Source organism: Polistes fuscatus, unplaced genomic scaffold, assembly GCF_010416935.1.
Source record: "Polistes fuscatus isolate 324 unplaced genomic scaffold, CU_Pfus_HIC Scaffold2, whole genome shotgun sequence".
NCBI lineage: Eukaryota > Metazoa > Arthropoda > Insecta > Hymenoptera > Vespidae > Polistes > Polistes fuscatus.
The window spans coordinates 17614532-17636921 of record NW_025113096.1 but is presented as its reverse complement, the minus strand read 5'-3'; the positions used below and the strand labels follow the sequence as shown (position 1 = coordinate 17636921).

The window sequence follows — 22390 nt, the reverse complement described above, 5'->3', positions numbered from 1 at the left end:
AAGATCATGTAATCTCGAGATAGTGTTTTTCTATTGATTTAAGGGATTAAATTATATTTCCTAAAACAACTAGATTAAGTGTATAATAAAATTCATTTTATAATTTTGCATAAAATCTAGTTATTTCATGAATTAACTAACTTATAAGATTTAACGCAGTCATATATTTACATAAATATGAGCATAGAGATTACAAATATATCAATACTTAGAAGAACGAAGCTATCTTAATTCACAGCTATTTTAATTTTATATCATCTGAAATTTGTCAAGGATCGCTATTTCCATTAATTTCATTTGAAAAATAAAACAAAGAAGGCAGTGTTTATTACGGTTTATTACAGTGCTTTATAATAGATTAAACTATAATTATTATAACCTTACAAGGAAAAATAATTTCTTCAAGAATTGAAAATATTTCCTAAAAATTTTCTTATAGGATATAGAAAAAAATGTCAACGATAATTACCGAATCTTTCCAAGATAATTTCAAAAAGGAGGATGAAGGAGAAATGTACGATGCGCAGCCGGATTTTCTAGAATTGGATAGTCGGTAATACACTTTTTTGTAACACCTTACATTGATAGTCTAGGAATGATTATATTTACCAAATATTATTTCAACAAAGAATAATCATTTTGCAGTATTATTTGGATTAGAGAACGGGTATTACGATTCTTAGGCTTACCTGGTCACGAACATCTATTTGATAAACTCATACGCGTAATATATATTTTTTATATAATTTATATAATTTATCAATTTGAATATTTATAAAATAACATTTGTTTTTCACTTATTTATTAGGCAAACAATGGATATTATGAGGAGAAATTGATGAATTTTTTAAATCATAATTTATATTCAATTACAAATCTCGAAAATAAGATCATTTTCTTTTACAAAACATATTTAAAAGAAATGGTTCAAGAAGAAATAGCAGTTTGGGAAAGTAAGTACTATAGTTATTTTATTTATTAATTAAGATATACAAATGGTGTTTCATATAAATTATATCTTAACATACGCACATTAAGTTAATACGAAAAAAATTAAATAAAGCTAGCGCATTAGTAAAGATTATTTGGAATGCTAGGAAAAGTCGAAAGAACCGATGAAAAGAAAAAAAAGAAAAAAAGGAGGCTAAAGAAAGGTAAAAGTAAAACTAGTTCGATAAGAAGTCAAATTGGATTATCTTCTATGAGTTTGGAATCGAGTATAGATTCCTCATCCAGCGAAGAAGAAATAGAAGACGAAGAAGAAGAAAGTTTAGTAAAAGCGGGTGGTGATATTACAATGCATTTTATGAGAAAAGGTCGGTCCAGAGATGATGGCACAGGTAATAATACTAACAGATTATTTTTAAACTCATGTTATAAAAACTAATATATAAATATTATTTAGACATGCAAAAGTTTGTTCCACCACTTGGCGAGGAAGATAAATATATCTTGACTAAGGTAATCGAACATTAGAAAAATTGAACGGTACCTTAAATTGCAATAATGAAGCTACAAGAAGTATTTCTTCTTCTAGAGAATGGTAGACAAAGAGAGAAAAAAACCAGTTATTCATATTATATGCGGGGAAATTGATGGACAAACGTTTGATCTTCAAAATGTGAACTTTTTTTACTTTATGAGAATAAACGAAGAAGCAGTTCCACCTTTTGAAACGTACGAAGAATGTCTCGATCAAATGCCAAGCAATTTGATCGTTGGATCTATCAATGGACACTTTTTAGCATCTTTGAATGCACTGCTTGTCCATGTATTCAAACCTTTAGTTAATAAACAGTTTCGAGGCCCTCATTTTGGAAAATACTATAAAATTGAAGAGTATGGTGATGTACTAGCTGCCACGGATATAGCAAAAGCTTCGTCTACCCTAGCTGAGATTGCTGAATCTAAGGTTTATATGATACATATATCACACATCATAATGTACAAGATGTGACCCATGTCATTTGAATCAGTTTATTTATTTAAAAATAGACTTCCACCTATAGAAGACCGTCCGATTTTCGGCGAGTATCTCTTTCGCTTTCAAAAAAGTCCCAAGAAACTTCACAAATTATAACAGAAAAAGTGCTAGATAAAATAAATGATTTTCACGACGATACGGAAGTAGAAGGTACATTGATTAAAAAATCTTTAATAGAACGTAGCACATTAACTGTCCCAACTGCCGAAGAGAAGATAGAAGAAGAAATTGAAGCAGAGCAAAGTAAAAAAGATATCTTAGAATATTTAGACAAGCTGTCAGCAAATGTACAATGGTTCATATTATAGACTAAATTATGTCAACATTTTGAATTAATATTTGATACTTACATTTCTGCATTTAATATTTCTAGGACTTTACAGCATACAGAAAGTGATATTCTATTGACAATACCAAAAATTCCCGAATTAGAAAGTTCTACTGTGCCGGATGAAGTTTTATTAAATAATAAATATGTCATTAACAAACTGGAAGAGATAATCATGTCTTGGGGAACGCATATACAGCAAGTATATATTTTATTAATTAAACAAATGTCCAAAAATAAATAGAGAATAAATATCTTTATTTATTTATTTATTTATTTAATACCAATGTGAACACGGAACATATTAATTTGAGGTATTAGAATCATACATTAATAAGTCACTTGAAGAAAAAGGACCAATCGCTGAATACTATTATTGGCATGAGCGTGAGACGGGACTGTCAATTCTTGTTGAACAATTAAAAATTCCTATTATTCAGAGAATGCTCAAATTATTGAATATAATTTTATCGCCTATACCTACAGCTTTCAACCATTTTAAAAATGAACTTTGGAAATATTATAATGAAGCTCGAGATAATACCAAATTTCTCCTCACCATTATGAGACATTTCAAGGTAAAATAGAATTTGATCTTTTTCAACAACTTTCTAACTTAATTAACTTATATATATTGTGATGTGGTAATTATTTTTTAAAAATATACAATTTAATATTAATAGTTGATAAGTCACACAGACAAATTCAAGCAAATTAACAACGTTATTCCCTCCTTGTTAAATGGATTGAGAATGATTTGGATATTATCATCTTATTATTCTTCCGAAGACAAAATGGTGTCTTTATTTGAAAGAATTTCGTGGCAACTTTGTCAAAACATCAGAACAAATTTATCAATTGACAAGTTATTCAAGTACGTTAGTTATTTCATTTTGTCATTTTTGCGGTATCATTAAATGATATATTAAATAATTGAAATAATATTTTTAGCTATCCACTAGAAATTGTTTTAAAAAAATCTAGAGATGCGCACGAAATGATGAAAAATTGGAAAATATCGTATTTAAAAACGAGAGATGATATTGAGCATACAGGAAAAGGTGCACGTTGGGAATTTGATCAAAGACGTCTTTTTCGAGAAACAGAATACATAGCGGGTGTTTGCAAGGATATTAATGTTGTAGCCAATGTTCTTCAAGATTTTTATAATATATTTGGAACAGATCTGAAATCAATCATTTACGAACCAGCACATATCGATACGATTATAAAACGAATTGGATTATTGTTGGAGCCATTTAAGTTGGCCGAATTCGATGTCTTCAGTCCGTTTAACAAAGAAAATTGGGAAGCAACAATATTGCGTTTCAATGCAGAAGTTTCTTATTTAGAAAATGATGCCAAATTTTTTATTGACGAATGTTTCAAAGTTCTCATCAACGCAAAAGATGCACTCGAGATGCTTTTCAAATTCAAGGATAGAAAAACTAGAGTTGCTATACGGGAAATATTATCTAGTAAATTTGAAATTACTATGCAACAATTCAATAAAGAAATAGGCTCTGTGGAAAATATATACAACAGAGGTGAGACATCTTGAATTTTTTATTCAAATAAAGCAGTAATAAGAATATAACGCATTAATATATACGTTTTTAGGTAAACGAAATCCTCCTTTATTGACGTACCATCCACCAATAGCAGGCGCAATTTTTTGGGCAAGACAATTGTTTTATTGTCTCAAAAGATCTGTCTTATATTTTCAAGACATACAGGAATTAAAACATAACGAATTGAAACTAATGGGTTTCAGTCAATATCTTGATATAGGTAAACAATTGAAGACTTTTGAAGAAATTAAGTTCAATTCTTGGATTGACAAAGCTCAAGAAACCGTTACAAGCATTATGAAGAGTAATCTGCTCAAAGTAATACCAATAGAAGAGGAGTATGAAGAAGGTTTTAAGAAATTACTTCTCTTAATATTGTCAGAATTTCTAAAATAATTTCTTAATCATCATATCAGCAATCCTATTGTTTTCAGACGTACGTAAATTAAAAAATGGTGCCATTTTTCGTACATATAAAAGATTAAAAGGGAAGGAACAGATGGTAATGCCTGTTGGAATTTTACACAAAATAGACCAGTTAATATTAAGACCAAGCATTGGTAAAATCTTAATAATATCAATCACTTTACACGCAATTATATTTAAATTGAATATTTGTAAACGCACGTTTCTTCCTCTTACTCTTGTTTTTTTTTGTTGTGCTACAATAATAATTTGTTATTACAGATACTCTCAGTTCGATTGGTGGTTCTAAAGCGATGTCAATCAAAGGAGGTAGTAGATCGATTCATTCGCAGAAAAGTCAAAAAATGACTTCTGCTACTTCCTTGCAAAACAAACAAATCGCTATTACTCAAAAACAAAAGCATATTGACTTTATGCAAGACTCTATTCTGATCGAGTGTCGATTACGTTTCGAAGTAAATTTTAATTGGGAGATTTTTGAAATAATTCGCGAGGTAAATATTAATAAACTTATTTAACTAAATAATAGAAAAATCAATATGAAGAAATAATGAAAATAGATCAAAATCAATATTTTTTTTACAGGCAAAACTTATGGAACAATTAGGTTTTAACTTACCTGATATTATAAGAAATGTTGGTATTCAAAAAAATCGACTAAGGACAGACATCGAGGCGGTAGAAAAAATAATTAATGAATACAACGTGATCATTGATAAGTTAGACAAATCTGATGTATGTAATATGCCTAATTGAGATACTTCATTAATAGTTAATTAAACATCATTTGTGATTATAGATCCAGTTATTGAAAAACACTCTTTTTAGTATTGAAAAACATATTCAACCTGGGTTTATACGATTTAATTGGAATTCTTTGAGTATAATTGACTATACTAAATTATGTGAAAAATTATTGAAAAATTTAAAATCTATCGTTGAACAGATTAATCAATTAAAAAAAGAATTAGATGAAAGAATTGAATCTGAAATACAGAATTATAATTTAGTATCTTTAAATTCTAATGCATCAGAATCAAACAATGTCGATGAAAGTTTATTATCTTGCAAGGTTCAATAGTATTATTTTATAAAGCATATTTTAATATAACATTTTAATAAAAATAAAATAATAAATAAACATTCTTTTTTGGGCAGACATTTTTTGTAAAAATAGAGACTCACAGAACAGAGTTAATTTGTGCGATGTTAAAGGCTTATCAGTCTGCAAGCCCTATGCTGTTGAAAATTGAAAGCTTAGTAGAAGGAACTTCTACTGGAAGGAGTCCAACAATGCGTCTTTTTTATGAAAAATATGAAAAGAATATATTTGCAGCGTTTATAACGTATTTATATTTTTTATGAGCGTACTATTATTATCACACTGTTTAAAACCGTGTAATTATTTATTCATTTCCTATTTTTTTAGATGTATGGCAAACAATATGGAATTTTTGAATAAGATATTATCTGATAACAAAGTGACATTTCAAGTGGATGCCGTATTAGTAGCATCGGAGGTCATCTTGAGGCCGTCGCCTAACGAAATTAATAATATTATTTTGCACAATGTACAGGATCTATTAGAGAGATTAAAAACATTTCCCAGGTGGATGAATGGTACTTGTATAGAGTGTAAACCTCAAGCAAAAGATTCCTCAGAAGATTTGTTTACAATTTCTTTCTTTGAAGATGTGATGAGTATTCAAGTAATTTTATTTCAATACATCTAATTCTGTAAAGAGCACACAATATACGTATATATTTATGTATATATTGAGATACAGAAGATATTATATATGTCATAGGTAATTAACGATCTTATAATAGCAATTCAGGATACTGCTTATAAAATATCCGTTGATTGCTGGAAGTACTTACAAAAATGGAAGAAATATTCTAATCTTTGGACTTTTGATAAAAATGTAGCTGGAGAAAAGTTTGCATCTACTAAGCCTACGCTTCGACAATATGATGAAAAATTTACATTTTATGGTGGTATTTTAGAAGAGCTCGATGATATGGAACATAATGTCGATATATCTTGCATACGGTAAATTTCTTGAATATAATTCCAGTATTATACATTTTTAATTTGTCGTTAACACTTATTCATATCTGTCAATGGTGAGGTACTTTCGCTATCTTTTACATTTATAACATTTTTTGTCAACCATTTGATATTAATCGTCAATCACAAGGATCAATTTAAAACCATTAATGAGAGGTATAGAACATCATGCAAGAGAATGGAAACAAGTGCTTGGTAATTTTCTTCTTACTAATACCATTAAAGAAATGAACGAGTTTAAAGAACAAATAGAGCAGTATCGCGACAAAATTGAATTAGTAATTACCGGACTAGAACGCTTTACAATGATTATGCAAGCTATTTCTGATATTAAAAAAATGGCTATTCAAGCAGAAGTACAATACACGTCATATCAGGTTTGTCATTTCGTAAGATTTTGACAATTGGTCAATTAACAATTATTATCCTTTCTATTCATTTATCAACGTGATTTTTTTTTCAAGGAAACCTTCAAAACCCTGTACGCACACGAAATAGTATTTTCTGAAATGGATGAAAAGATGGCTTATGAACTTCAAACTGATTGGGAATCTTTATACCTCGGAGCTCTTTATCGAGCTTCAACCATTATTACTACTAGAGAGAAATTTGCTGAAATGATTCAAGATCAAATAATAGAATTCAATAAGGAGCTTGCGAAATTCATTGAAGATTTTCAAAATAATGGTCCAGGCAGTGTTGGAGAGAATCTTGATTTAGGTGTACAAAAGATGACTGTATGTCTTAACAAATATAAAGATTTGATATCATATATTGTATGTTACAAACGTATAGAGCTTCTCTTTTTTTTAGGAATATGGAAAATTGATAGAAAAATATGATGAAAAACGTCGTAATTTGACCAACTCTCAAATGTTATTTGATCTTGATCCAGCAGATTATACAACATTTTTCAAGATTAAAGAAGACTACGAAGGCATGGAGAAATTATTTAGTTTATATAAAGAACAAAAAGATGCCAGGAGTGAATGGGCTCAGACATTGTGGGTGAATTTGAACCCACAACAATTACTTGACGGTATGGAACACTTCATCAAACAGTTCCAAAGATTTCCAAAGGCAGTGAAAAAGTTGGACATTGGGCAGACTTTGGAAATTAATATGAGAAACTTCAAAAATTCTGTGCCATTATTTGTTGAGTTGAAAAACGAAGCAATGCGTGAAAGACATTGGATGGATTTAATGCAAAAAACTGGACAATACTTTGATATGAATCCAGATAGGTGCGCGAATAATTAAAATCAATCATGTTCTCAAGGATATGCGACTCATTATATAAGTTTTTAATTATAAACTACAGTTTTATAATCATAAAACTGTATAGTTTTTAGATAGTTACTACCGTAGTTAGTTTATCATTATTATGTTAATTTATATAGGTATTTAAAATAATGATTATATATAGGATAATATATAGGAATATATAGGTATTTAAAATAATGATAATAATATTATCTATTTATAAGTACGTAATAGTTTTTGTAACATTGAATTCAATGGTAATATAATTATGTGTCACTTTTTAGAATTATTAGAAAGGTGCGAAAGGTTGATGCTCAAAGAAATTTTCTTTTTTCTTTTTTCTTTCCAATTGTTTACAAACTTTTACAATGGTAGTGATTTCTAATATTTCTATTCTATAACAAATAGACATTATATAAGATAATTGCAAACAAACATTAAGTTTATTAAATATTAAAAAGAATAATAGCCGCGCGCGAGTGCACGTTTATATATATTAGAATATGGGTGAACAAAAAATTGGTTTAATGGAAGGGTGAGTTAGATCGTTTAGTTGGCAAAACGTTAATCACGGTTATATTCTAATATCTCTTATGTTTTAAGGTTTACGCTAGAAAATATGTTTGCCATGGATTTGGGGAGGTACCAGGAAATAGCGCAAAGCATCGTAACAAATGCTATTAAGGAATTAGCAATAGAAAAGGGGGTCAAAGAAATTGCAGAAATTTGGAAAAACACGGAATTCACCGTAATACGGCATTTTAAAGGTAATTATAAAGTCATATATAAAGAGAACAAGAAAATGTAGTAATTACAACATGCAAATAATATGAAATAATTGTTAAAGGACTTGAAGATCGAGGATTCGTTCTTGGTCCCATTGACGAACTTAATCAAATTTTAGAGGATAATATGTTAAATGTGAGCAGTATGGCAGCCTCACAATTTATTGGACCCTTCCTTAATGTAGTTCAAAATTGGGAAACGATTATGCATACGATATCAGAAGTATTAGAGCTATGGATACAACTACAACGAAAGTGGTTATATTTGGAAGGTATTTTTGTGGGAGGAGATATTCGATTGCAAATTCCAGACGAGGCTAGAAAATTTGATGATATTGACAAAGCATACATAAAGATTATGATGGATACTGCGAGGAAATTAAATGTCCATGATTGCTGTACCATTCAAGGCAAGGATACAAATCTATGTTTTTTATTAAGCAATACGCAATAGATAAATTTAATTTACTAAGTTTTTTATCAATGTAATTATCTTTTACGTGTATTCAGGAAGAAAGGATGAATTTATGTCTATGATTTCTGGGCTTGATAGATGTCAGAAATCCCTGACCGATTATTTGAATAGCAAACGAATTATTTTTCCGAGATTTAATTTTATCAGCGATGATGAATTACTAAGCATTCTTGGTAGCAGTGACCCATCAGTGATTCAAGAACACATTGGCAAAATGTTTGATAACTTAGATAAGTTAAGTCTAAATTTAAATGAGGAAAAGAGAACTATAGTTACAGCACTTGTATCATGTGAAAAAGAGATCATGGAATTTAAAAATTCTGTACTTGTCGAAGGAAACATAGAAAACTGGATGGTTTTAGTTTCGAATGAAATGAAAATATCTAATCGATATTTAACAAAAAAAGCCGTCTACGATTATGGAAAAGTAAGCAAGCAAAACGTATATTTATACATTTGTGTTTTTTAATAAGATATTTTTTCATGTCAATTTCTAATCAGATAAGACGACCAAGATCTGAATGGATATTAGATTTTCAAGGAATGATGATACTTGCTGCTAATCAAATCTGGTGGACCGCTGAAGTAGAAAATGTTTTTAATAAAATATCGATGGGAAAGAAACAAGCTATGAAAGAAGTACTTTTAAAATTAGCTGAATTTTTACTTTCGTTTCTTAAGATATACTTATTTAATGTAATCAATGTTATTAATTATCAATCAATTCTTTCGTTATTAGTATTTACAACAACTGAACAATCAACTTGACGAAGTAGTATCGCTAATGGGAAGTGATTCACTTACAAATAATGATAGAAAAAAATTAGATGCTTTATTAACGATCGATGTACATATTCGCGACATAATTGAAGGTTTTGTAAGAGATAGTATTATAGACCCGATGGAATTTGAATGGGAAAGTCAATTAAGGTTCAAATCAATGATGCATTAGATTATCTTTATGTTATTTGTGCTGTGTATTTGCATGTACGTAAATATATATGTATATGCGCGTTATCGTTTGAATTTAGATTCTACTGGATACGCGATCTTGACAATATGTGGATAAATCAATGTACAGGTGCTTTTGAATATGGATACGAATACATGGGTCTAAACGGACGATTGGTAGTGACACCCTTAACAGATAGAATATATTTAACTCTTACTCAAGCATTGTCGATGCACTTGGGTGGAGCACCTGCTGGTAAACATATATCAATATATCGTTTGTTCAATTCTATACTATTCTTCCTTTTGAAAGGTCCTGCTGGTACTGGAAAAACTGAAACAACAAAGGATTTAGCCAAAGCCCTAGGTTTATTATGCGTTGTTACAAATTGCGGAGAAGGAATGGATTATATTGCAATAGGAAAAACATTGAGTGGGCTAGTTCAATGCGGAGCGTGGGGCTGCTTCGACGAATTTAACCGTATCGATGTTTCTGTTTTATCTGTTATCTCGACTCAACTTCAAACTATACGTTCAGCATTGCAAATGAAAAGTAAATATTTCATGGTACGTACTTCAACGTATATTGTTCTTTTAACAGTCATAAGAGAGTATCGAATTTAATCTAAAATAATAAATATCAAGAATCATATTTTATTTGATAGTTCGAAGATTACAATATTCCCTTGGATACAAAAGTAGGTATATTTATTACTATGAATCCTGGATATGCTGGTCGAACCGAATTACCGGAATCCGTTAAGGCACTCTTCAGACCGGTAGTATGCGTTGTGCCAGATAACGAATTGATTTGTCAAATCAAACTCTTCAGTGCTGGTTTTTTAACGGCTAAAATTCTGGCAAAAAAGATGGCAGTTCTGCATAAATTGGCGCAAGAACAACTTAGCAAGCAAACGCATTATGACTTTGGGTTAAGAGCTATGAAATCTGTACTAAATATGGCTGGACAATTAAAAAGAACATCTAGCGACTTAGCTGAAAATCTTGTCCTAATGAGAACTCTCAGGGATATGAATCTTCCTAAATTCATATACGACGATGTACCTTTATTTTTGGGTCTTATTACGGACTTATTCCCTGATCTTGACTGTCCCAGAATAGAATATCCAGATTTTAATAGTGCTGCGATCAAGATGTTGGAAGAACATAACTATATTGTTTTAACCGAACAAGTATGTGCATATACTACTGATACTTTTTTTTTTTAATTGTTCATGCTAACCTTAGCCATGTTGTTTTTACGATTGTTACAATTTGGTTTTGTTATTGCATATGTATTATTTTTTTTATGATTAGCGTTATCGGTTCTTATTTCGTACATATCCTAGCTCCAGTGACCTAGGATCACAGAAACAAAATACTACTATTACTGATATGTTTATTCATTCATATTTATTAAATAATAATTTTTTCCTTTAAATTTTACACGATTTATAATAATTTTTCAAATTATATTAGCTTGAAAAAATCACTCAACTTTACGAAGTCATGATGAGTAGACATTCGACAATGATCGTTGGTCCTACTGGAGGTGGAAAAACTGTTATTATCGAAATATTATGTATGACTCAAACTTATTTGAATATTCCCACCAGTCTTCACATCTTAAATCCAAAGGTATGTGTGTATCTTTATTGGCTGCATATTTGAAATAATAGATAATATATTTGGTTAAAGGCATATACTGTGGTTGAGTTATACGGTATACTAGATCCAACAACACGGGAATGGACAGATGGTCTTCTTAGTAATATTTTTCGCGAGGTTAATAAACCACTCGATTCTGAACAAGAAGAAAAAAAATACATATTATTTGATGGAGATGTCGATGCATTGTGGATTGAAAATATGAATTCGGTAATGGATGACAACAAACTTTTAACTTTGCCTAATCAAGAAAGAATAAAACTTCAAAACCATTGTAGTCTTCTCTTTGAGGTAATCAAATGATATTGAACAGATAAGCATCTAACATTTAACATTTTGTACATAATATTTTAGAACTGTTTTTTGTCACTTTAGGTAGGTGATTTACTATATGCATCTCCCGCTACTGTGTCAAGAGCTGGTATGGTTTATGTGGATCCAAAGAACTTGGGTTATCAATCATATATCGATAAATGGATAAAATCTAAAAATGAGAATGATCAAAAATTCCTTGCTCAAATGTGCGAGAAATACGTCCATGGAGCGGTTAATCTTATTATAGAAGGAATGATGGGATTACAAAGAGTAAAACCACTTCAAATGATCATTCCTCAAACGAATTTAAACATGGTAACTCTTAAATGAAAGCATATTAATTGTGCCCATAATTATGAAAGTGGTCTAAGTCATATATTTCTTGTTTCGAGATAATTAAAGAATTTACAACATTGAACTTATTGAATTAAAACATTTAATTAATTTAGTTTAATTTATTAAATTTTATTTTTTTATATAATTTTAATTTATTAATTTAGTTTAAAATAATGTGGTGTGAAATAACTAATAAACTTATTTTTTTTTAATTTTGACTTAGACCACTTTCATAATTATGGGCACAATTAATATATGTAAATAAAGGGGAAAGTTATTTGTATTTTTGGCATTTATACCATATTTTCATGTCCTCCTCTATCGTTGCTATAATTCTACTTTATGAAAGTACTCTTTCTAATTATATATTTTGTAGGTAATACAACTTTCGTATGTGTTTGATGGATTGTATTCTTTGCTACAAGCTGACGAAGAAGTTTTAAAAACCAAGTCTTATTTAACGGATCAAACAGAACAACCGGTTCAATATGAATATACTGCAAATAGAGAGGACCTACTAGAAGCAATGTATATCCAATCGTGTTACTATTCCTTAGGAGCTTCTTTAGTAGAGAATTCTAGAAAGGCTTTTGACGATTATATGAAAAAAACCACTGGACTTATGCTCGTTGAAGATACGACTGAAAAACCAGCAACGATACGTAAGTTGATATTGAGAAATATGAACTGTTCGGCATCAATAAAATTACAATTAACAATAGCAATAACGATGAGAGATAGCAATTAGAAATAAAATAAAGATAATATGTAATATGTATGCAGGATACATACCAATTCTATTCAATACATTATACGAATATTTTTTGGACATACACAAAAAAATATGGATACCATGGAAATGGCTTGTACCATCATACATTCACGATCGGCTAAAAAATTATTCGGAAATATTAGTACCCACCAAAGACTCTTGTCGAGCAATATGGTTTATCAATCTGATGAATAATCTACAAAGACCTACGTTATTGGTTGGCGAAACTGGTACCTCCAAAACAGCTATAATTCAAGATTTTTTAAGGACCATCAATTCCGACAAATATGCAAGTATATTAATATAAGATTTATGTCGTTTAACATGCCAAACAAATCAAAGTATTTAACGTATTGCATTTAATTAAAACTTACTTACATTAGCTGTTATACATATGTTTCATTATTACAGAAAAAATTATCTATTAATTTCTCATCAAGAACAACTTCGATGGATGTGCAGAAAAGTATCGAATCAGCTGTGGAAAAACGATCCAGAGAAATATATGGGCCATCACCAGGAAAAAAGTTAATTATTTTCATAGATGATATGAATATGCCGATGGTGGACACATATGGAACTCAACAACCGATCGCATTTCTCAAGCTATTACTTGAAAGAGATGGTTTCTATGGTCGTGGAAAAGATCTCCATTGGAAATATATCAAAGATATTTGTAAGATTTGAGAAATTTTCAAGAATTTTAAATGAAAAGAATTCTATTTAATAAATTATATATAATTATTTTTAAATTTTAAATCACAGGCTATTTAGCTGCAATGGGGAAGCCTGGTGGTGGAAGAAAGGAAGTCGATCCACGATTTATTTCGATGTTTTCAGTTTATAATGTCACTTTTCCAATGAACGAAACGCTTCAATATATTTATAAGAGTATTTTAAGGGGACATTTAGAAATATTTTCAGAAGAAGTGCAATCTACCGTAGATAATATTGTTCATATTACGTTGGAGCTTTATCAGGTTGTCAAAAAATATATTAACAATTGTTTATGGATTTCATAATCGAATAATGAATTATTAAGAAAACTGATACTAAATACATTTGTTATTTTAGATAGTTTTAACAGAATTATTGCCTACCCCATCAAAATTTCATTATATCTTCAATATGCGAGATCTTTCAAGAATAATGGCAGGTGTACTTCAAAGTCATCCAGATTATTTTCCAACCGTAAAGCGATTTGTTCGACTTTGGAGAAATGAATTTACAAGAGTGATATGTGACAGATTAATTACCCAGGATGTAATAACATTTTTATCCTCTAATACTCCTTTATTATATTATAATTTAAAGAGCTTCCAAAAAATGATTGGATAACATATGCTTTAGGATCAGAACTTAATAAAAGAACATATAGCTAACAAGATAAAAGATACTTGGGAAGAAGAACCTGCATTAATTGAGTACACATTAAGGGATCCTTTGCTTTTTGGAGATTTTAGAAATGCTTGTTATGAAGATGAGCCAAGGTATTACGAGGATCTGTTGGACTACGAAGCTGTATATAATCTACTTTTAGAGGTAGCGTTTTTCCTACCTTCCATTAATGAATATTCATATCACTACTGTGCTCGAAAAAATGTAAATTATCTTCGTACAGATTTACGAAGAATATAACGAAAGGAATATTGCAAAATTACAAATGGTTCTTTTCAATGATGCATTAGAACATCTGACAAGAGTTCATCGTATTCTCAGAATGCATCGTGGCCACGCTCTCGTGGTAGGCACCAGCGGTAGTGGAAAGCAGTCAATAATAAGACTTGCTTCTTTCGCTGCTAATAGTTCAGTCTTTGAGATTAACTTGAGTCGTGGATACAATGAAAATACTTTTCGCGAAGATTTGAAAAAATTGTACAACATGATCGGTGTCGAGAATAAGAAAGTTGTCTTTTTATTCAGTGCTTCTCACATAATAAATGAGAGTTTCTTGGAGTTGATCAACAATATACTTATGACGGGTCTAGTGCTTGCCCTTTTTACCGACGAAGAAAAGGATATAATTATTACTTCGTGTAGAGATAATGCTCTGACAGCTGGTTTTGATATTACGAGGTTAGATAATATCGAATAATATTATTTTCAACTTATCTCTTTCGATATTTATTACAAAACGTAATATCTCTTTCAGGGAAAGTGTATGGGCATTTTTTGAAAAGTCATGTATTGATAATTTACGCATTGCTTTATCTATGAATTTTGCTGATGATATATTGAGAATACGCTGTCGTAATTATCCTGGTTTAGTGAATAGTACTACAATAGATTGGATGTTTCCATGGCCGGATCAGGCACTGGTCGCTGTAGCTAATGTTACTTTAAGAGACGTACGTTATAACATGAAATTCGTATTCATTAGCAATAATAGAAGACATCAATTTTATTCATTTTTTCAGAATCCAAACTTACCGCAAGAATATAGAGAAGACATAGTGTTGCACATGGTGCATGTTCATAAGTCTGTTATTGAACGATATACTGTAGATTTTCTAGTAAAATTAAGACGAAAAAATTACGTTACACCAAAAGATTATCTTAATTTCATAAATACGTTTTTGCGTTTATTAATCGAAAAAAGAAATTATATTAATATGCAATGTGATCGTCTGACTGGAGGTTTAAATTTACTGTTTAATTAGTAGAAAATTACCATCCAACAAAATAATCATTTATCATTATTTGATTACGTAGGTTTACAAAAAATCGAAGAAGCGTCTATCACTTTAGCCGAATTGAATGATATTCTGGCTGTACAAAGAGTTAAAGTAGCCGACCAAACGAAGAATTGTGAACAATTATTAGCTTCCATTGGTGAAAGTACAGATATTGCAATGGAAAAAAAAGAACAGAGCGTGAACAAGCAAAAAGAAATTGAAGAGAAAAGAAAACTCATTGGCAAAGAAGAGTCTGAAGCCAAAGTAGCTCTTGCTGCGGCTCAGCCTGCTTTAGACGCTGCGAGATTGGCTCTGGGAGAACTCGATAAATCGGACATAACTGAAATAAGGTTTCTTTTGTCCTATATCAACAACTATGTATTTTGTCCTTTTACGTATCTTTTTCAAATTTTTAATCTTCTTTTTCTTCTATCTGTTTATTTAGATCATTTGCTACGCCTCCAAAGCCCGTACAAATTGTCTCTGAATGCGTAGCCATGTTACGAGGTATAAAGGACATATCTTGGAAAGGAGCAAAGGGTATGATGAGCGATCCAAGTTTTTTAAGATTGTTACAAGAAATGAACTGTGAGCAAATCACGCAGAGGCAGCAACAAGCTGTCAGAGCACACTTAAGGAAATCCACGAAAATGGATCAAATGGAATTAATTAGTAAAGCTGGATATGGCCTTTATAAATTTGTCTTGGCCGTGTTAGATTATTGCACGGTCTACAGAGAGGTATTCTTCCTTCTATTCTTTCCTTCGTTGAAATGAAAAGCAAATCTATCCCAATCACCTCAAGGTTACATTCTTTTCTTTTAATATTAGAGCATTTTTATTAGGTTAAGCCAAAGATAGAAAGAGTTCAAGTGCTACAAATTGAATCTGAAAGAGCACAAAAAGCTTTAGAGAAGGAAGAACGTGAATTAAAACGATTAGAAAAGATTATAGAAGATCTGAACATTAAATACGAATCTGCTATGACGGAAAGACAAAAGCTTCAAAAAGAAACACATCTTTTGCAACGACGGCTAATTGCCGCCGACAAATTAATCGGTGGTCTCTCCTCGGAAAATACCCGTTGGCAAAAAGAATTGAAAGGATTACACGAAGAGGAAGAAAAGATAATTGGAAATTGTCTACTTTCTTCTGGATTTCTCGCCTATTGTGGACCATTTTCATACGAATTCAGGAACGATATGATTTATAATGACTGGTCGAGAAGCATCACAGAAAGAAGGATACCACTTTCAGAACCGTTTAATATACAAACACAGCTTAGCGATGATATAGAAATTAGCAAGTGAGTTGGGCCAAAAAATTTGTTATTTGATTACAGTTTATATTAAAAGTGATTATTATCTAGATGGACCTCGGAAGGACTTCCACCGGATGAGCTTTCTGTACAAAATGGTATCCTAACGCTAAAAGCTTCAAGATTTCCATTGTGCATTGATCCTCAGCAGCAAGCATTAGAATGGATTAAAAAAAAGGAACGAAATAAGAACTTGAAAATTATGTCTTTTGCCGATGCAGATTTTTTGAAACAAGTCGAACTAGCAATAAAATATGGTTTGCCAATTTTATTTCAAGATGTTGACGAAGTTGATCCTGTTCTAAATAACGTTCTATCAAAAAACATTCAATGTAAGATCAAGATATAATATATTTAAGTAGAAACTCGTTGCAAAATACGTGCATAATTAGCCTGATCAATTAAATTATGTTATAGCAATAGCAGGAAGAACCTTTGTTATGTTAGGTTCTAAAGAAGTCGATTATGATCCAAGATTTCGCATATATTTAACTACCAAAATGTCAAATCCTGTCTTTAATCCTGCCGTCTATTCAAAATCCATTGTCATAAACTATACAGTGACTACTGCAGTAAGTATAAAAACTATATTAAGAAAGCAAAAGGGAAAAGGATACTTTGGTAATCAGTTTGAATTAAAAAAAGGGTCTAGAAGATCAACTATTATCAGTAGTAGTGAGAATCGAACGACCAGATATCGAAGAACAACGCGAAAGACTTATAGCTGAAATAAGTGAAAATAAAAATTTACTCCGACAACTCGAAAATAGTCTTTTACGAGAAATTTCCATGAACAAAGGCAATATGCTGGATAATATTGACTTAATTGAAACTTTAGAAAATACCAAATCAAGTGCTAGCGAAGTAACAACGAAACTCTTCCTTGGTGAAGTCACAGCTGTTGATTTAAACAAATTACGGGACGGTTATCGGCCAGTAGCAAAAAGAGGCGCTATTTTGTTTTTCGTTTTAACTGAAATGCCTACGGTTAATAAAATGTATCAGTATTCCTTGAACAACTACATTGAAGTTTTCATATTATCTTTAAGAAAAGCTTTACCAGATCCAACTTTGGTCAAACGTCTTCGTAATATTATTCCAATATTGACAAAAAATATTTATGATTATGGATGCACAGGAATATTTGAAAAGCATAAAATTCTTTATTCATTCAAAATCTGCATAGACATAGAACAAAGTATTGATAATGTCAAACCGCAACAATTGGATTTCTTTATAAAAGGATGCGTTACTACTAAGATGTCAAGTAAAGTTAATCCTATTAAGTGGCTAGCTTCCAGTGGATGGGAAGACCTATTAAAATTAGCTAATGATTTTCCTGAAACCTTTGCTAGTCTACCTGATAATATTACAGAAAATATGGACCACTGGAAAAATGTAATCATTGTTCTGACTTTAAAAAGACTATTACAATATACAATCATTATCATTATTTTTTATATATTTTAGTGGTATGATATGGATGATCCAGAGTCACAAAAATTTCCTTCTAATTATTCTGCTGTGTTAAAGCCGTTCGAAAAATTAATGTTGATACGATGTTTCCGCGTGGATCGAGTTTATCGAGCTGTTATTAATTATATAACCGAGATTATGGGCGAAGAATATGTAACGCCGCCCCATGTCAATCTGGATTTAATTTTTCAACAATCCACTGCTATGACGCCAATAATTTTAATTTTAAGTCCCGGTTCGGACCCTACTTCTCAGTTAATGAAATTAGCAGAACGATATGGTTTGGGTGGTGGAAAATTCAGTTACTTATCACTTGGTCAAAATCAAGAAAAGGTAACTTGTTACATACTGAATATTATATAATATATTACAATATAACGCGATCTTAATATCTGACTATAATTATTATCTATTACTTCAGAATGCAATAGAATTATTAGAAACAGCTATATTTAGAGGACAATGGTTAATGTTACAAAATGGTCATTTATTATTACATTTCATCAAAGAATTAGAAAGCTATTTAGACAATCTAGAGAAACCGCATCCTGATTTTCGACTATGGCTTACAACTGATCCAACTCCCGATTTTCCCATAGGAATTTTACAACAATCTGTAAAAGGTTCAAACTTCCTATTTAAAATGAATCTATTTCTATACCAATTGGAATAAATAAAGAGGAATAATATTATTTTATATATTTTTGTTTTCAGTTGTTACAGAACCACCAAACGGTTTAAAACTTAATTTACAAAATACTTACTTAAAAATGCCTCCACAGACTCTGGAGAATTGTAATCATCCTGCATATAAACACCTCGTTTATGTATTAGCTTTTTATCATGCAGTTGTGCAGGTAAGATCAATACTTTATACTATATATGAATTTTTACTGGATAAAAATAAACAATTTCACTGAACAGGAAAGAAGAAAATACGATAAAATTGGATGGAATATAAGTTATGATTTTAACGAATCAGATTTTAATGTATGTACGTCTATAATAGATACTTATTTGACAAAAGCTTTAAAGCTTAACGATGCAAGGATACCATGGAACAGTTTAAAATATTTAATAGGAGAAGTAAGTGATAATTAAAGAAAATTGAAATTAAAAAATAAATTAATGACACTACATAAAGATATTGACAATTGTTCAAATTTTCAGGTAATGTATGGCGGGAGAATAATCGATAGTTACGACCGTCGAGTATCGGAAACTTATATGAATGAATTTTTTGGTGATTTCCTATTCAACACCTTTCAACTTTTTCATTTTTATCAGGACAGCTACGTTGATTACGTCATTCCACCAGAAGGGGATCACGAAGCGTATTTAAATTTCATCGAAGAATTACCATTAGTCAATACTCCAGCAATTTTTGGTCTTCATTCTAACGCTGAAATTGGTTACTTTAATCAAGCTACTAAAGAGTTATGGGCTAATCTGATAGAGCTGCAGCCACAAACAAGTAAGAAGCAAACAAACAATAAGACAACAATAAGACAAGTGCAATAAATCGTGTCATTAAATATTTGTTATCATAGCAATTAGCACAACAGGAATCAGTAAAGAAGAATTTATAGACAACATAGCAAAGGAAATTCTTGAAAGGATACCTCTAGAATTTGATTTAAATAAAGTAAAAAAAAATTTTGGAGTGGGCGTCACACCATCGACAATTGTGCTCTTCCAAGAATTAGAAAGGATTAATAAATTAATAAATACGATTTCAAAGACTCTTTCTCAGCTACGAAAGGTAATAATGAACTATTCTATACTTAAGAAACGTGTGGTAAATGCATAAAATCATTTTGCAAAATTAATAAACTTTTATTTATCAATTAAACAAAATAATAAAACTATTTTAGGCTATTGCAGGAGAGGTAGAAATGGATTATATTCTTGATAATATTTCTATTGCCCTATATAATGGTATTTTACCTAAGGAATGGCTCAGACTAGCGCCAGATACAAGAAAAAATCTCGCTAATTGGATGGATCACTTTCAAAAGAGAATAACACAATATACAGATTGGGTTTGCCGATATAATCCATTCATACGATATTTGTACAACTAACGGCATAATATATATTCATATTAATATGAAAAATTATTTTTTAGTCTGGTGCCAATGAACCAATAGTTATGTGGTTATCTGGTTTGCACGTGCCAGAAACTTATCTAGCAGCTTTAGTACAAATAACATGTCGTAGAAATAACTGGCCGTTAGATCACTCGCTTATTTATACGACCGTAACTAAATTTACTAAAGTCGATGCTATAGAAGAAAGGCCTGAACAAGTACGTGAATAAATTACAACATGAATAAATGAATTCTTTTAACAATAATACATTTATATGAACTTACGTAATAAGTAATTAAGTAATTATTTAATTTTTAAACGAAAGGGTTGCTACATACATGGTCTATATTTGGAAGGAGCTCGATGGGATGTAGAAGAAAAGTGTCTTAAAAGGTCTTATCCAAAAATTCTTACTGAAGAATTACCAATTCTTTTGGTAATACCAATTCAAGCTCATAGACTTAAACTTCAGGTATACCTATGATAAATTACAAAAAGTGTAGATTTCAAAAACTCATTCTGATATTTAACCATTTCAATATATTTTTGCCATTCTTTTCTTTGCTATAAATTTATGTAGAATACAGTAAAAACTCCAGTGTACACAACATCAAATAGGCGCGATGCAATGGGTAAAGGTTTGATATTTGAAACAGATCTTTCAACGGAGGAACATGTTTCACACTGGATTTTACAGGGTGTATGCCTTTTACTCAACACAGACTAAATTAATTTCATAATAATAAATAAAAATAACATGTAATAGACTTTAAAAAACTTATACTATAATTTAAAAAATAGATTGACGAAGCATTACAATCATGATTATTCCTATAGAGATTATTCTTATAGTTAGGTTAAATAAAAAGATAAAATAAATTCAATCGGTATATCAAGTTATTTTGATCTGTGGTAAACAAAGATTGTAAAAAGAACTGTATACAAAGTCTTCAATACTTTGCCATCTTACCCATTGTTTATTTTTTAATTCTTCAGTGCTTTTAGCTTTACCTATAAAGTGTGGATCAATGATTAATAAATAGGCTTCTTTCGATTCAATATGTATACCAATGATACATTTACTAGAACAATCTTGATCTCCTCCCATCATAATTGGACTTCCAAATTCTTGAAAATGTTGTCTAATAATATGCAAATATTTGGATAGTTCTCGACCACTTGCAATGTGAACAATTTTACTATTTATATTATATAAACTATCCAGAACAAGACATACCTATAATTTGAATAACTAGTAAATAGCTTTCTTATTAAAAAAAAAAAAAATGTGAATAGTATAAAAATATAATAGTTATAATAAAAGACTCACTTCGAAGCATCCTATCCATTCCCTCGACCCGATAAATGATTTCTCTTTATCCTCCAATGCAACAAGCGTTTCTTGTATTTTTGGTATGCTTGGAACTTCTTGTTCTAAATTCTTATTAATTATAATCCATGAGCAAATTGTCTGCAATGTTCTATACCCACAACCCCATCCCTAAGTAAAATATCCTTCGATTATACACATATTATTCTTTCTACATATTATAATCCATTTCATTTAGATAGATATACACTAAAATTATCTACCCTATCATTAAAACCATCGCAACCATAGTGCCAGTATTCATAAATACCTCGTATAACTGTACTCTTCTCCCTTTTATCGAAGGTAAGAAGACTTTCGTGGATATTTTTTAACAAATTAGTAGAATAATCGACTATCATTTTGTTTAATATAATAAGTCCAAATGAATGCTTTTAATTTATAATAGTATACAATACAATAACGAACGATAAATAGAATGAAAATAGTAATATTAAAACAAAATAATTATACTAATTTGTTACAAATTACATACATTCTCTGAAAATCGTCGTGT

The 22390-nt window shown here is 30.3% G+C and overlaps 2 protein-coding genes across 3 annotated transcripts; one reads left to right on the top strand and one right to left on the bottom strand.

Annotated features, from left to right (window-relative positions):
• Window positions 1–452: 452 nt before the first annotated feature.
• Window positions 453–21388, top strand: LOC122516127 (dynein axonemal heavy chain 10). The gene is made up of 58 exons (XM_043633697.1): window positions 453–553; window positions 646–724; window positions 809–953; window positions 1224–1340; window positions 1406–1461; window positions 1538–1912; window positions 1996–2261; window positions 2358–2514; window positions 2753–2890; window positions 2996–3186; window positions 3264–3859; window positions 3933–4232; window positions 4318–4443; window positions 4571–4764; window positions 4895–5044; window positions 5109–5381; window positions 5468–5655; window positions 5739–6018; window positions 6118–6362; window positions 6511–6757; window positions 6845–7117; window positions 7194–7624; window positions 8247–8410; window positions 8491–8838; window positions 8939–9330; window positions 9405–9542; window positions 9643–9833; window positions 9935–10110; window positions 10168–10421; window positions 10520–11047; window positions 11334–11492; window positions 11553–11813; window positions 11898–12164; window positions 12550–12835; window positions 12957–13234; window positions 13357–13621; window positions 13711–13925; window positions 14020–14208; window positions 14296–14487; window positions 14567–15021; window positions 15098–15293; window positions 15363–15582; window positions 15658–15970; window positions 16066–16360; window positions 16465–16925; window positions 16989–17269; window positions 17355–17509; window positions 17583–18335; window positions 18408–18746; window positions 18835–19036; window positions 19128–19270; window positions 19338–19499; window positions 19584–19894; window positions 19971–20175; window positions 20288–20455; window positions 20542–20721; window positions 20830–20976; window positions 21085–21388. The coding sequence occupies exons 1-58, from the start codon at window positions 453–455 to the stop codon at window positions 21229–21231; spliced, it is 14364 nt and encodes a 4787-aa protein (XP_043489632.1). The 3' UTR covers window positions 21232–21388.
• LOC122516367 (ufm1-specific protease 1) lies at window positions 21268–22273 on the bottom strand. 2 transcript variants are annotated; one of them, XM_043634116.1, is made up of 4 exons: window positions 22098–22273; window positions 21835–22005; window positions 21588–21741; window positions 21268–21515 (listed from the first exon to the last, which is right to left on the bottom strand). In XM_043634116.1, exons 1-4 carry the CDS (start codon window positions 22233–22235, stop codon window positions 21397–21399), a joined length of 582 nt encoding a protein of 193 aa, XP_043490051.1. In that variant the 5' UTR covers window positions 22236–22273; the 3' UTR covers window positions 21268–21396. The 2 variants fall into 2 exon arrangements, with proteins under 2 accessions (XP_043490051.1, XP_043490050.1); XM_043634115.1 differs by having other exon boundaries at window positions 21268–21741.
• Window positions 22274–22390: the final 117 nt, after the last annotated feature.

Bases quoted from the DNA above. Each gene is read 5' to 3' on its own strand.
- LOC122516127 (XM_043633697.1), top strand. From the start codon at position 453: ATGTCAACGATAATTACCGAATCTTTCCAAGATAATTTCAAAAAGGAG. The intron at 1,341-1,405 runs GTAATAATACTA...AATATTATTTAG, and splicing joins GTCCAGAGATGATGGCACAG to ACATGCAAAAGTTTGTTCCA. The intron at 4,765-4,894 runs GTAAATTTTAAT...TTTTTTTTACAG, and splicing joins AGTGTCGATTACGTTTCGAA to GCAAAACTTATGGAACAATT.
- LOC122516367 (XM_043634115.1), bottom strand. From the start codon at position 22,235: ATGATAGTCGATTATTCTACTAATTTGTTAAAAAATATCCACGAAAGT. The intron at 22,006-22,097 runs GTAGATAATTTT...TATTTTACTTAG, and splicing joins GCGATGGTTTTAATGATAGG to GGATGGGGTTGTGGGTATAG. The intron at 21,742-21,834 runs GTGAGTCTTTTA...TTCAAATTATAG, and splicing joins AATGGATAGGATGCTTCGAA to GTATGTCTTGTTCTGGATAG.